The 16188-nt window shown below is 34.3% G+C and overlaps 1 protein-coding gene across 1 annotated transcript in view; it reads left to right on the top strand.

The window, feature by feature from the left end:
* LOC128238450 (transportin-3-like) overlaps positions 1–15860 on the top strand; it is a 29128-nt gene extending 13268 nt beyond the window's left edge. The window contains exons 11-26 of the mRNA XM_052954379.1: positions 368–443; positions 1666–1728; positions 2016–2162; positions 4745–4852; positions 6710–6807; positions 7443–7582; positions 7880–8071; positions 8332–8423; positions 9310–9395; positions 9986–10046; positions 10307–10447; positions 10743–10859; positions 11151–11245; positions 11710–11866; positions 12591–12758; positions 13467–15860. Coding sequence (XP_052810339.1) covers positions 368–443; positions 1666–1728; positions 2016–2162; positions 4745–4852; positions 6710–6807; positions 7443–7582; positions 7880–8071; positions 8332–8423; positions 9310–9395; positions 9986–10046; positions 10307–10447; positions 10743–10859; positions 11151–11245; positions 11710–11866; positions 12591–12758; positions 13467–13640 — 1915 coding nt within the window. The 3' untranslated portion in view covers positions 13641–15860. The remainder of the gene's footprint in view (positions 1–367; positions 444–1665; positions 1729–2015; positions 2163–4744; positions 4853–6709; positions 6808–7442; positions 7583–7879; positions 8072–8331; positions 8424–9309; positions 9396–9985; positions 10047–10306; positions 10448–10742; positions 10860–11150; positions 11246–11709; positions 11867–12590; positions 12759–13466) is intronic.
* The last annotated feature ends 328 nt before the right edge of the window (positions 15861–16188 follow it).

Raw genomic sequence — 16188 nt, 5'->3', positions numbered from 1 at the left:
AGAATTTATACTGGCTCTTAGATGCTTAAAATTTTTAATGAGTGGAATTTATAAGCAAGACATAAACATTATTATTTACATAATATTAAACCAAGAAGGCAATATTTGATTATTATAGATCATCATCAGTGTTCTATTGCCTTTTACTACCTAGTGAACAAAATAGGGAGTGATTTACATGAAAAAAAGCATGAGCTAACATCTATATGAATTATTTTAAAACTGGGACAATATTAGAAGTTCTGTAATAGTTAGATGGCATCATACTGAATATTTCCTGCATACAGCTATGTTTCAATACTTCGGCAAAGTAGTAGTGTTTTCCTTGTTTCAAATTCAATTCAGCATGATTTCCTTTATTTTTCAGGTCCTTGAATTACTGCAGAATATTCACAGAACTCGCAGAATCCTTCTTGGAAGTTATAACAACAACACCAAATAAGGTAATAGTCAAAACAAATCGTAATATGATACTTATGATATTTGAAATTCCAATTATAGATGTTATTTCGAGATTTCGCATCATGTGAAGTCATTAAATGAGAAACATAGTTACGGAAAAATAAGGACACATCTTGATTTATTGAAGAACATCTTCTGAAACTAGATGAACAAAAAGATTGATTAAAAACACATGTTTCTCTCTAGGAGTTCTGATCTATGTAGCAGTTAGTATTAAATTAGAATCTGGTATAGTTCTTGATGTGAACAGTGGTCAAAATTAACATGAGCCTTGCACTAGTTAAATGCTCTCCAGGTTGGCTCAAATTCTGGATTTAATATAGCGGGGCTTGTTATATATTTTTTTTATTTCAAGCAAAAGCATAAAAATTCATGGCTGCTCAACCACGTCTTATTCGAACAACTGTACAAAATTATTGACTAGTGTGATGAAAAGAAAAAAGAGCACAATATTTGTCCGTATTAAAATATCAAAGGAGAAGGAATTACTCAACATTCATGAACAAGTAGCTCGTTTGATAGTTGTAATTCAGAATGAATGATTAGTTTTTATGTTATTTATGCTCATGTATCTATGATATTACTTACTCCTGATTACTTTAGGGAGATTTGGTAAATATACATGTATTTATTGACATTATCGACGGTGTTTTTGTTCATATTTTGCGTTCTTACAAATGTTGTTTTTTTATCATTTCCAAAGTTATTTTAATTTAAAGATGCACTCTTACTCCCAGATAAGATTGACCACAATTAATAATATTGTTTAAATATTCCAAAAAGGATGAATAAATGTAAAAAATGCATCCAATGAAGGATACCGAGTTTAATTTGAATGAAATGAGCATAAAACACAGTATTTCTACCTTATGAGACTATAGTAGACCACAGTAAATCTTTTAGCATTCACCAATCATTTAAGAAATTTGCACTTTCTGCTAATAAATATACAATATTTTGAATAAGAGTCACTTTAAACTAGTTATTGATTTATTTTTACCTATATATATATATATATATATATATATATATATATATACTTGTTTGTAAGTGTATTTCATATTTTCTTCAAGCATGATTGCCTTTCAAAATAACTTTTTTTACTCCAAAAGGTGGGTTTATTAAAATCGCAAAATAAAGCACTTTTTGAATGCCACGTGTTGATTAGAACTTGTTATATATTTGTTTACTTTCTGTTTTCAGGGTTTGGGAGACTTCAGGGTTCTGGAGCTGCTGCTAATGTGTGTTGGCCACCATCAATATGAGGTGGGTGTTCTCAATGTGAACTATAAATACTGATATTCTAGCAAAATATTTAAGAGCTGACCGGTCTTGTACAAGCCTTAGAGAAAGGAGTTAAGCAAGTTATTATTATGTGAAGCATTTGTTAGAATATAAAGCACAAAAGCTCATTACCTGTAGCTTTTTTACTAGACAGCTGTGGAAAGTACAAAAAGTTGGTAAAGAAAGAATGTGTAGATTTTTAAACTGAGCTACTTTCAACTACTTCGTAACTATCAGCAAACAGATCCTAACTGTGGTTTTTTGTGTAGATTGCGGAGGTGACATTCAACTACTGGTACAAGCTGTCCGAGGACCTCTACCAGAAGAACACTCCTGAGCTAAATGAGGTGTTTAAGCCATTCATACAGAGACTGATCATTTCATTGTGTCAGCACTGCCAGATGGACCCTGATCATGTGAGTGCAATGTTACATTTGCTGTTTCTTTAAAGGGACTAGACTCCAGATGGTCAAAAAATCAGCACATACAGTATTTCCTCAAAACAAAACAAAACTCAATATGAGCTGGTATGAGGCCGATAAAACATCATTTTACATGATTAAAACAATGTTTTGTCTCTGTCTTTGCCCAGTTAAAAAAGCGCATAATGGTTTTCCAGTTTATAGTGTGAATATTTAGCATGTGAAAGTCACATGATTAGTACAGATATATATATATATACCAACACTAATTTTAAATTTTGAATTTGAAAAATATGTAAAAACTGCGAAAAATTCATGTGTCTTAAGTGATGTGATACATGGATAAGTAAAAATTAATGTGTTGTATGAAATGATGTCAATTTTGTGTCTGTTTTTGACAATTTTCTTTTTTTTTCTTGCAATGACATCATCTGGTGTCTTGTCCCTTTAATCCCTATTTTTGGGCTCTGGTTACAAAACCTCTAGTTGTAAATATTGCGATTCACCAAAAACAGCTTTGATTTAGTTTTTAGCTCCACTGGCCGAAGGCCATGGAGCTTATGTCGTCACAGATTGTCCGTCGTGAGTGCGTGCGTGCGTGCGTGCGTGCGTGCGTAAACTTTTACTTTAAACGACATCTCCTCTGAAACTGATAAGCGGATTTTGACAAAACTTCACAGGAATGTTCCTTTGGTGGTCCTTTACCAAAATTGCTCAAATGGTTCCGGTCCATTGCACAATATGGCCGCCAGAGCTAAAAATAGCAAAATCTTTAAACGACATCTCCTCTGAAATGGTTCGGCAGATTTTGATGAAACTTGACAGTAATGTTCATTGGGTGGTCCTTTATTAAAATTGCTCAAATGGTTCTGGTCCATTGCACAATATGGCCGCCACAGCTAAAAATAGCAAAATCTTTAAACGACATCTCCTCTGAAACGGATAGGAAGATTTTGATGAAACTTGACAGAATTGTTCCTTGGGTGGTCCTTAACCAAAATTGCTCAAATGGTTCCGGTCCGCTGCACAACATGGCTGCCAGGGCAAAAAAATAGAAAAACCTTTAAAGAACATCTTCTCAGAAACCGATGATCAGATTTTGATGAAACTTAACAGAAATGTTCCTTGGATGGTCCTTTATCAAATTTGCTTCAATGGTTTCGGTCCACTGCACAAGATGGCCCCCAGAGGTAAAAATAGAAAAACCTTTAAACGACTTCTCCTCAGAAACCGATGATCGTATTGCAATGAAACTTGACAGAAATGTTACTTGGGTAGTCCTTAACCAAAATAGCCCAAACAGTTCTGGTCTGCTGCACAACATGGGCACCAGAGCTAAGAATAGAAAAAAAACGTTAAACTACATCTTCTCAGAAACCGATTATCAGATTTTGATGAAACTTTACATAAATGTTCATCGGGATGCCCTTTAACCAAAATTGCCCAAATGGTTCCGGTCCGCTGCACAACATGGCTGCGAGAGTTAAAAATAGAAAAACCTTTAAGGACTTCTCGTCCGCAGTCTTCACGAAAAACATTTTAACCTACTAGCCAGTTGGACTAGCATAATGGCATATTTTACTAGTCCGAATGACAATCTAGTAGTCCGACTATTTTGCCACATTATAAAACTGTATGCTTGAGGTAAATACCTATTTCAATTGAGCAGCTTGCAGTTTGAGTAAACATTTCTTTATTATGATGCTCATGCAATGATAGGGAGTGACATCCTTCTGTTGGGAATAGTGCTCCTTGTTTTTGTTTTGAGTAAACATAATATGTTATATTATAAGCATAAAGTTCTCACAAAAAGATCAATTTAAAACCTTACATTTATACATAGGAAAGTATATATAGACTGAACATTAATTTTCGTTTAAGTGACATTCTGAAAGTTTATGAAACAGCTATTTTTAGTAACTTAAATGGCCGAAAAGTGTAAGTGAAACACCAAGTCGATTCTATCTCGTCAGTTCTTGTTCAGGTTAGATATTTGCTTCATAATCTATTCAGATTAAATGTTAACCGATGATCAGATTTTGATGAAACTTGACAGAAATGTTCCTTGGGTGGTCATTAACCAAAATTTGTTAAATGGTTCCAGTCCACTGCACACCATTGCTGCCAGAGCTAAAAAATAAAAAAAACTTTATACGACTTGTCGTCGAAACCGATGACCTTTTTTCGATAAAACTTGACAGAAATGTTTGTTTGGTGCTCCTTTACTCAAATTGCCCAAATCATTTCGGTCCACTGCACAACATGGCAGCCAGAGCTATTAAAGTAAAAAGTATTTTTTTAAATAACTTCTCCTCAAAAATTGATGATTGTATTTCTATGAAACTTGACGAAAATGTTCGTTAGGTGGTCTTTGCTTGAACCTTTTGGCCAGTGGAGCACAGGCACTGATGTGCCTCTTGTTATAATGTTCACATGTTGTTCAGGTATGAAGTTTTTGAAAATGAAGAGAGCACTGTTTGTTGATAATAAGAGAAATAATGCAATAGTCATTTATGGAAAACAACATTAAAAGCCCATCTTGCTATTTTTGACACTATTTCTAAATGTGATTGCAGGAGGGAACCCTGGACACATCAGATGACTTCTTTGACTTCCGAATGCGGGTGTCAGAACTGATCAAAGATGTGATATTTATTGTTGGCTCTTCCACGTGCTTTACCCATGTAAGTCGTCCCTAATTTGATGGCTGTGAATGTTGTATGATTTTGCTGAATCTTTGATTGACACTTATGATTATGTATTTATAAGCCTTTGTAGAAATGAGGAACCAGGGATAAACCTACCAAGAGATTTTCGTGATTTCTTGCATAGAAATCGTCTAAATCTCATAAAAAAACCCCATAAATACGAGATATTCTTGCACTCACTCGCAGTTGTTTTCTTTTGTGCCTTTCTTATGCTTTTGTCTTTTATCAAATTACAGCGTCATCGTCGCCTAAGGCCTCTCTTGTTGTGTATTGAATTTCGACCTCGCTGTTGACTATGGTCTGTCTGGCTTTGTTTTAACTCCGGTTTCAATCTGCATCTAATAAGCGTCTACAATATTGGAAGCTTTCTGAAAACCTCACAAAGTATCATCTTTTGAACTTTCACTCTGGTATTTGTATTTGGTTTCGCACAATCTTTGCTATTTTTCAAGATATTTTACATAAAGAAAAAGACCAAAAAGTCTTTAATATGCCTGATATGTATATTGTTATCATAGCCCCAAGTGATTTAAAGTAGTTTGAATAATACTGTACATCGGTTTATTTCAATACAAATGTTTCATTCTAGTCTTAAGAAATATATATATAAATAATTGATATGGTCATGAATTAGATTACTGTTAAGCATGGTTTTATCACTGGGTTATCCATTTCTAATTAAAAATCTCACTGAAATTAAAATTCCCTCACCAATTTTGGACAAATGGGAACAATTCTCTCATTGACAATCTGGCATAGAATTTACCCTGGGAACTATTTACGTCTTCAGGTTATTTGAATCATTCCAAAAACTGACAAAAAGAAGATTTTTTAGAAAAGCATTTAGTTAATTTTCTATTCAATAAAGATCTAAGTCAATTTATGTCGTAAATTGAAATTATTATAATGCCAAAGTTTAAAATATTGATCCATATTTGTGTGAATTACCGGTTAACTTTAGCCGACATTAAAAAACATAAGGTTTGGAAATAACAATAAACCATGTATTGCCATTTGCGACATTAATACCGATTTGAGTCAATTCAAGTAAAGACTAAAATCCTTTATTGAAACGGCCCTCTTTTCTAGTGAAGTTGGTTGAACACAATTATTGAAACGGCCCCCTTTTCTAGTGAAGTTGATCGAACACGATTATTGAAACGGCCCTTTTTCTAGTGAAGTTGGTTGAACACAATTATTGAAACGGCCCCCTTTTCTAGTGAAGTTGATCGAACACAATTATTAAAACGGCCCCCTTTTCTAGTGAAGTTGATCGAACACAATTATTGAAACGGCCCCCTTTTCTAGTGAAGTTGGTTGAAAACAATTATTGAAACGGCCCCCTTTTCTAGTGAAGTTGGTTGAACACAATTATTGAAATGGCCCTTTTTCTAGTGAAGTTGGTTAAACACAATTATTGAAACGGCCCCCTTTTCTAGTGAAGTTGGTTGAAAACAATTATTGAAACGGCCCCTTTTCTAGTGTAGTTGTTACAACACAATTATTGAAACAGCCCCATTTTCTAGTGTAGTTGGTAGAACACAATTATTTATTGAAACGGCCCCTTTTCTAGTGTAGTTGGTAGAACACAATTATTGAAACGGCCCCTTTTCTAGTGTAGTTGTTACAACACAATTATTGAAACGACCCCTTTTCTAGTGTAGTTGGTAGCACACAATGTAAGTGTTAAACCATCATTCCTTCAAGTCATACTTAAAGCCACAGTTTCCTCACTGATCAGATCAGTTGACATATATAAAATATTCTCTGAAAATTCTCATTTATTATTTACCAAACACATTTTAGCATGAATTTGTTGTATGCTGTTTGCAGATGTTTCAAAACCTGAAGAACCAGACCTCAGAGACGACTTGGGATGTGTCCGAGGCGTCCCTCTTCATTATGCAGGCAGTAGCGAAAAACATTCTCCCGTATGTAGCTTTTTTCAAACTTGGAATACAGAAATTGTAGTGAATTGGAATATAATCCTAAAGTATTTATAGAAAAAATATGATGGTTGGGGGAGGGGAGGGGAGGGGAGGGGGGTAGGGTGTTGGTGTTGTCATTGTTTGCATAAAACCACATAAGTTTTTGTCATAGCTCACTAACCATCAAATTTTTCAATGGGCTAAGTAAACGTTTCCAATGAGAATTTGCTTTGTGTTATGAAGTCAATTAAGCTGGCTGAATTTATTGTTACCAGTTTGCCAAAATCCACCACCGGCGGCCTGCTATATCATGTAATCATACACAAGTATTACAGTCTGATGCAATGCCACAGTTCTAACTTATTTTATAGTCCAGTAGTCTCAAAAACACTGCTACTTCGATTATTTGTGATTGGGTTCGACTCAATATCATTTATAAGGGAATGCTGTCATGGATTGCAATTTTCTTTTTTCAAAGAAAGATACAGATAAATTGGGTTTTAAATCTGCAACATGTCATCTTCTTTACTGCAAAAATATGTGCTGATAAGAAGCAGTGATCATAAATCAGTGAAAATCAATAAAATATCTGTTTGTGAAAATCAATACAATAACATATCTGTTTGAAATTTTTTCAGGGAGGAGAGTGAGGTTGTACCCCTGGTTGTGCAGGCTGTTATGTCCATCCCGGCCACCGCCCACATAGCTGTACGATACACCACCCTTCAGCTACTAGGAGAACTCTGTGAATGGATAGAATCTCACCCAAGTGTCATTGGTATAAATTTCCCTTGTTTAAAAGAAACTATTACTTACATAAAGATATCAAAAATGTTGTACAAATGAGGGAAGACAGTTATAGAATATATAAAATGTTATTATTTTCATCATCATTTAAAACAAACACAAAGACACACAAACTTTCCTATTTCTGACATTTGATATGGTCCGATCAGTATTAATTATCATAAATTAAAATACATTGGTGTTTTCTATTGAAATGTTAATTGCATGTATCTGCTTTACATTATACAGTTCTAATAGATGCTTATTATCTCATGTTTGCTACTCTCAGACCCAGTATTACAGTATTTGATGGCTGGCCTACAGGAGCCCAGGCTTGCCTCAGTAGCGGCCACAGCATTACAGAGTATCTCCACAATGTGTAAAAGCCACATGAAATCTCACTGTGAAGGCCTCATACAGATAGTACAGGCTGTAGATACCTTTAACATCTCAAATGATGCAGCCACTGGCCTACTTAAAGGTATTGCTGATATGATATTTAGATTTTTGTGACTTTTAAATATCTAAGAAAATTACATTTGATATGAAAATTAAATGAGTGCCAACTATATACAATTTCTTACATTCCAGAATCTTTAACATCAGTAAAGTGTTCTACTTGAAAAAGTTGCAGGCAGGGATAAGATGGCACGTTTGATTAAAAGTTTTAAAACAAAGATATATTATAATTTAAAAATCCAATGTACTCGCTTATCATTCACAAACCCTTCATTTACACAGGCGTGGCAACCATACTTGCCACGTTACCCCATGACAAGTGCACAGAGGGTATGAGACAGCTTTGTAGCTTCCAGACTGTGGGACTTAACAAGGTACTTTTCATGTCAGGAGTCTTAGGACTGATATTTTTTCTAATATCTATGTTCAATTGTGATTGTTGTTTGCTGCAAAAATGGCCGACACATAGGGATCATATTGTTCAGCAGCAGCATCTGTGGCATCACACGTGACCTTTGATCAATGAACTTTGATTGACTTGCAGAGTCTTTAAACTTAGTAAGCACATTGTTTATGGTCACTAGATGAGGTCGAAGGTCAAGGTTACCTTAACTGCTGCTGACAGATCACACATCCTATGCTCAAAAGGCATTTCAGTTATTATCCATTGTTTGGAAATTCTTTTTCGATCTTGATTGAATCCTTTTAAGAAATGCTTTACTATGAACTCATGGGGAGACATATTGTTTTTGCTCAAGTTGTCTGTCTGTCCGTCACAAATCGTGTCCGCTCCATATCTCTTGAATCACTTGAAGCATTTTGAAATGACTAACCACAAATGTTCACTATATTGAGACAATGTGCAGAGCACATGTTACAACTAGCTTGGTTCAAGGTAAAGGTCACACTTAGTAGTCAAAGGTCATATAACTATTTCTTGTCCGCTCCATATCTCTTGAATAGCTTGAAGGAATTTGAAATTACATGCTAAAATTTTAAACATATTGAAATGATGTGCAGAGGGAGAGACATCTGTTTTTTTTTTACAAAAACAACCCTTTTATTTGCTTTGTTTTTACTCTGTTTTAAGTTTAATCCTATTGATTGTAATTGAGGAGCACTTGTTAATGAAGGGTCCAAGGTGCCCAAACAGGGAGCTGCAGATGACCCCTCTCTGTTGCTTGTTAGACAAGCTTTTAAATTTTAGTATAACTTAAAAGTATATATGCCCCAACTCTTGAAGTTACTGTTTCTTTTCAGTTTTTAACTGAAGGATGCGAAGCACCCAAACAAGGAGCCGCGGATGACCCAACTGTGTTACTCGACCGACTAGCAGCTGTATTCAGGTATATCACATTATTATAATGAAGCACATTGAAAAATAACTGTTTACTGACAATGTGTTTAAAAAGTTTATTGTTTGTTTATTTATTTATTTAAGTTAAAAATTCAATATTTACTTCAAATGGAAAGAAAATCAAAGTTTTGAGCAATGTCACATAATTTTAATAATCATTTCATGATTAATGTTATATAGCAGTGATTTCTGTACTGTGAAGTGAAGTAATAATGCATGTAGTTTGGATATTAGCTGTGAATCATGTCATAGGAAAAAATGTAAGAGATACTGATTGCTAATGGTACACAGGAGTTCTAAAGTTCAGGATTCATCCTGAAGTTGTGATTGAGAGCTTTTAATTTCAGACTTTTGTACAGTTGTTAAGATTGTTACTTGGACTTTTGCATTAAAAAACATAGGAAGTACCTTGAAATGAATATAAATGGATTTGGAAACAATTACAAAAGGGGTCTAGACCCCTTGCAGTTTTTCAGTATTGACGAATGTTATAATCCCTGGGTACATTTACATGCATGTTTGCATACAAATTAAAAGAGTTTCGTTATAAACAGGAATACTTTCAATATTCTGTTGCAGATATACAACTCCTATGGTAGAGAATGGATCTGTCCATCCCTGCTTACCTGTGATACAAGAGGTAAGTTAGAGTAGTTTTTCTTTCCAACAATTCCACTGTGTTGATACCATTCATTCTCTTCACAAATTGACTCTACACTGTCTAAAAAATACTTTTTTGCCAGCTAAATATTACAAATTGCTTGGACGAACAATTGCGGGACATATACATCAATATATTTGTTTATCCATAAACCTTTGATAAGTACTGAGTGTGCCAATATTGCTAATGGAGGATCATATCATGTATGTTGCTTTGAAAGTCCACATTTCCGTGCTCAGGTGTGGCCAGTACTGGCCCAGGCTTGTAACAAGTACCAGGCCGATGTGAGGATAGTGGAGCGGTGTTGTCGGTGTATACGGTTCGCTATCAGATGCCTGGGCAAGTCATCATCACCACTCCTTCAACCCCTTGTGCCTCAGGTGGGTGCTAGGTCTAGTTTTGAACAGAAAGATAGTCAACACAAATGCCATCAGTGAACTTCCCCAAGTGCATATTCATTGCAAAACTTATGTATAGTTATTTAATGTAGTGTAAAGTGAATTTAATGTATGATTTACTGATTTAACAATGTTTTAAGCAATATTTAATGCCATGTAGCAAAAAACAAATTCTTCTTTTGAAGGTGCAAATGTTTGTTTAGATTTTGCATGTTGCTTTTATGTGGTCTGATTTCCAGAATTACCATGTTCAGCTTTGTGGTTTGCTATCTTTAAGATGGTGAGCCTGTACCAGGTACACTCGCACTCCTGTTTCCTGTACCTGGGCAGTATCCTCGTGGATGAATACGGCTCAGACAAGGACTGTACACAGGGGCTCCTAGATATGTACCAGGTAGGGCTCATTTAGAGGTCATTTGTTATAATACCCATTCCCTTATTCCTGTTAACTTTACCTGGGCAGTCTCCTTGTGGAAGCTGTGGCTCAGATGAGAACTTCTTAACATGTTCCAGGCAGGGCTTTGTTCAATCAGAGCTGTTAAAGTTTGGGATTAATTGAGAGCTTTTAGACTATTATTCTTTTGTTTATTTGTTGCTGGAAAAAAAAATTATGTCTGAAATCAGAACATCTTGAACTTAGATATCATAATATACACAGTCCTAATATGGCCCTGTCTTTTTCCAGCACTTCTGTCCGCCAACATTTAAACTGCTAGAAGAACAGAATGGCCTACGAAACCACCCAGACACTGTGGACGACCTATTTAGACTCAGTCTGAGGTAAGAATTGATGCATGTGTCCTTGGAGAATTGTAAGAAAATGTGCTATGTAGGAAAAATGTTCAGTACCAGTTATTGTCTGTTGACATTAGCGTTAAATCCTTTTTAGCTAAACCCTATTTTCATATCTGTGAACTCATGCATGTATGCATCTCTTATTCCACTAGACAAAGGCTGTATTTGAAAAACTATAGAACACTAGAAAATTTTAATATATCAGAAGTTAATGGTTAAGGAGCCTTTTCTCAAGGTAAATTTGAATTAAGTTTAACACTTCCAGTCCATTTGGAAATAATCAAGTAAAATTCTGCATGTTTCACTTTCAGACTTCACCATACTGTTCAAGTCTATTTTATCCCATATTTTTCAGATTTATCCAGCGAGTGCCACTGCATGTTTCACTTTCAGACTACACCATATTGTTTAAGTCTATTTCATTCCATATTATTCATGTTCAAATACAGATTCATCCAGCGAGCGCCGTTAGCATTGCTACAGAGCGTGGCAGCCAAGCCTGTGTTGATGTGTGCAATAGCCGCCTGCTCTCTCGACCACAAGGATGCGAACGCTTCTGTAATGAAGTTCATCACTGAGTTTGTAAAGGCTGCCACTCATAAAGATGTAGGTGTATAGTTAAATAATCTATGGAAACATTATTTTGTTTGTTTGATTAATAAAATAATACATTTTGAAAAAAGTCAACAATGCATCTTTTCTCAAACATAATTGTGTGTGACAAGAACTTATATAGATTTTAAGTCATTTTCAGGAGGCATTAGGAATGTACCGGTATTGAAAAATGAAGATTGATGGTTTTCAAACTTAACTTTTTTGAAGGGATGTTAGCAATTGCAAATGGGGAATTATAGAGGATAATTGTTTGTTACAGTGTAAGATTGTATTATATTTCACCGAGTGAGCACCAAAAGTTATATTTCAATAGTGGCTTAGTCATGGGTGAAATATTTAAATTATTGGTATATTATACTGAAACAAACCATTTTTCTTTTTATTATATGCAAAAAAATGGAATTAAAAATCATTTAATTATACTTGTTGAGAAAAACGTGCCAATTGGTATGTGCACAAAATGTCATTTCGGATATGACAATGTTGAAATTGTGGCCAAGCCTTTGTGCGCTGACGTTTGATTTAGAACTGAAAGCTGGCTAAAATTTCAACAATGTGAAAAATATCAATTTGTTTGAAACAGTCAAGTACCAATTCTATTTCACTGATAAATCTCTATAAACCACTGGAAAGCATAACATAAACTTTATATATAAACCTATTCTTTCAAAGAACTTTCACACTGATAAACATCTCAAATTTCACTCTTCCCCAGGAAAAGGAAGACTTTGAAGCTCGGAGCGGACTGGTGAAGGGTCTGTTGGTGGAGCATGGACAGGCACTTGTCCACTCCCTTATCCACTCGATTGTGTTCTGTCTGCCCACGTACATGTGTGCTGAGATCTCCGAGGTCATCTATGAGATTATGCAAGTCGATAGGGCTGTAAGTATAAATTATGAATATACAGAGATTTTTACTGTATGCTCCTTTGCTTTTTAATAAATGGTAGCAACAGTTTAACCAATAATTCGATTTCTTTGTAGATCAGTAGTTCATGGACATTGCTTAAATAAAAAAATGGCTTATATATTTATAAGCATTATGTTTCATTGTAAAACTATTTAAAAAAGTCAAAAACCTGTACTCTATTACATATAACATGAGGGTCAATAAGGTCGGAAACCTGTATTGTACATGAAGTCATGGTCAATATGGTCGGAAACCTGTATTGTACATGAAGTCATGGTCAATAAGGTCGGAAACCTGTATTTTACATGAAGTCATGGTCAATAAGGTCGGAAACCTGTATTGTACATGAAGTCATGGTCAATAAGGTCGGAAACCTGTATTGTACATGAAGTCATGGTCAATAAGGTCGGAAACCTGTATTGTACATGAAGTCATGGTCAATAAGGTCAGAAACCTGTATTGTACATGAAGTCATGGTCAATAAGGATAACTTTAAGGTTAAAAGAAGACTTGAGAGCCAATGAACTTGAAACTTTGCTAATGTGCAAACATCAGGAACTACGTACAATGTCATGTGCGTGTTATTCAGGAACGGTGTTTATTTACCTTTACTGACTAATTCTAGTTATTTATATGCTGGAACTGTACGTTTCGTTTATCATATTATTAATCGCCTTTCAGACGTTCTGTGTGTGGTTGGAGCATGTCCTGAAAGCCTTGCCGAATGAGGGAACCCCCGGTGCAATAAAAGTCACTCATAAACAATTGACAGACTTCCATAAGGCAATTACGATCGCTGAAAAAGTGACTCAAGTCTCGGACGCGTTAAGAGAATTCTCGAGACTCTACAGATGAAACTAGTGAATTTTAGTGTTTTTTATAGAATTCTGTGGTTGTGCAAAATATAGTTTTGCACTTGATCTTCTAATTCTGATAAGTGATTCTCAAGTTTTCTTGGCGATGGATAATCTGATAATCTGCCAGCGCTGGATAATCTGGTGTTTCCTACTGTGATTTCAAGTTCGAAGATTCGACCACCAAACGAGCCATACACCATAGACATCATGTTTGTCGGTTTTACATGGTTATTTCCTGGGAGTGTTTTAGCTTTTTTACCTGAAAGAAGTTGATATACTCGTCATTGTTTTATAGGTTTTAAATCAAAACTTTGTGAAACGTCTCTCTTTGAAGCTAAAGTAAATACGCCTTATAACATAAAACCTACCCTTTTGTAAAATAGAAAAAATGTAAAATAATGGAACAACATTGAACAAATTACATGCATCTAATATGTATTAATTATGATTGGGTTCAAAATAAATATGGGTATGAATAGTGTATTGTTGTATAAATGACTTGTAAGGCAAGAAAAAATCATGAAAATTACAGAAAACAAAATATTTATTAAATATGTATAATTGGTTTTCTATTAGTAAATACATGTATGCATGCAGATTTAGTCATTATTGTGCCTCATTGAGATAGTGTTTTTGTTTAAAGTAAACACATATACCTTCATTGGCACCAACTTTCATGTCTATCCTTTTTTACAAGTTGTATGATCTTGTTAAGTTTGTATTTTGGAGTGTGTGTGTGTAAAAGTTCCATCAATGTGCAATAGATGTGTTAATGGGTTTATGGCATTAGGTGAAGAATAGTCGACACTTCAAAATTACACACTTAATTCTGATATATAACATTCAGAAAAATTATGATTTTCTAAAACAAGCCTGGATGCTACTTATTTATATAATGATAATTTTATAACCCACATGTCCCCAAATATATTAATGTATACCAAAACACAGGTTTTTCTATAAGCCTAGGATTAATTTTTTTGGCTTGCTGGTTCTAATTTCAATCTTTGATGTAATGATGTGAAATATCAAACAATGGAATTGTACAAAACTGTTACGTATATAGCATTGTACATGTATATTTTCTTAGATCATGTGTTTAATGGAAATTCTATGTTCAGGGACATGACTGTTGTCTTTAATAAATGCACACATTTCGAAGGTTTAGCTTAAAACAGAAGTATTTTCTTTAAGCTTTATGTGGCATTATTCCTGTCTGGCACTGAACCCTCAATTTGTGCTGGTAGCTAAATACCAAGTCATTTGTGCTAGTGAAATTTAAAATAATATTACTGTTAAATCAAGAAATTCTATAAGTTGTTAATGCATGAATATAAATGTAGGGGCTATCCTTTCAACGAGTGTGCACTGTACAACAAACATTGACATTTTTAATTGCAAATTTCTAAAACTTAAACTAATAATGTCTAAGCCAATAAATAAAGCTAATAGCTTTTAAAAAGATATTATGATTACTCAGAAATATCAATTTGAAACAGCAGTAGTGCGATAAGTGTGTTTACAGGATGGCCACATGGTTTTGAAATTATACCATCAGGAAAACATCATTAAATTGTGATTTTTGGTGGCTTATGGTTAAATATAGTGTTGTATATGTATTTCACTGCATTCAAGCTACATTTAAGGCATTCAAAGTATAAATACATAGAATAGTTTTAGCTCTGTTAAACTTTCATTTGTTGAATACATCAAACTGTGTGGTAAAAAAAATCAGCAATTAAGCTTTTTGGCTTTAACATGTATGACATAATATTAGTCATTGTTACTTTCATAAGATAAAAATTCAGAGTAATCACAAATCATATTATGATGTTTAAATATTATCCTGTTATCAGCCGTATATAATCTCAATCTTGCAATGCAATTCGTGCGTCTATTTGCATCGTCTAGCTATTTGTTGAAATTTTAATCATGCACTTTTGTTACTTGTGAAATATTTTAAAATTCAGTTTTGTTTTAGTTCTTAACCTATCAAATATCTTTCTTTTCTCTGCTGAACAACCATGGAGTTATATGCAACAGAAATCTAGTTAATGTACAATCATTATACTATTCCTATTGTGCTGTAGTAAATCATGTACACACTATTTTACATTTTATACAAGCTTTGTTTTATGCCAGTATCAAAATCACGATGCCGATACTATATGTCTTGGCATACAGTCATATAGTGAAATAAAATTTTAAAACCTTCAAACTTTTTTTCTTTTGTCTTTTATTCCAAAATGAGTAAACTTGTTCCTTCACTCCTACTCAAAGGGTACAGAATGTCAAAAATTCAGCTCTCTATACGCTTGTCAAGTATTGCTCTCCCTGACCCAATTTTTGACAACTGTTGCAAGAGTGTTTAGAGGTGTGAAATGTGGCCAATATTAATTAAAATTAAATAATGAAGAAATGAATGGAAATTTTTTGCATGATTTTGGCAGAGATTTTGGCATAATTATGAATAAAGAATTTTCTTTCAAGTGTAACACTATCTTGTCACCTTAGGGGAAACAATCTTTTTGAGTAAGGTGATCAGG

The sequence above is a fragment of the Mya arenaria genome, chromosome 6 (assembly GCF_026914265.1).
Source record: "Mya arenaria isolate MELC-2E11 chromosome 6, ASM2691426v1".
NCBI lineage: Eukaryota > Metazoa > Mollusca > Bivalvia > Myida > Myidae > Mya > Mya arenaria.
The sequence above is the reverse complement of the archived record's forward strand: the minus strand, read 5'-3'. Positions and strand labels throughout refer to the sequence as shown.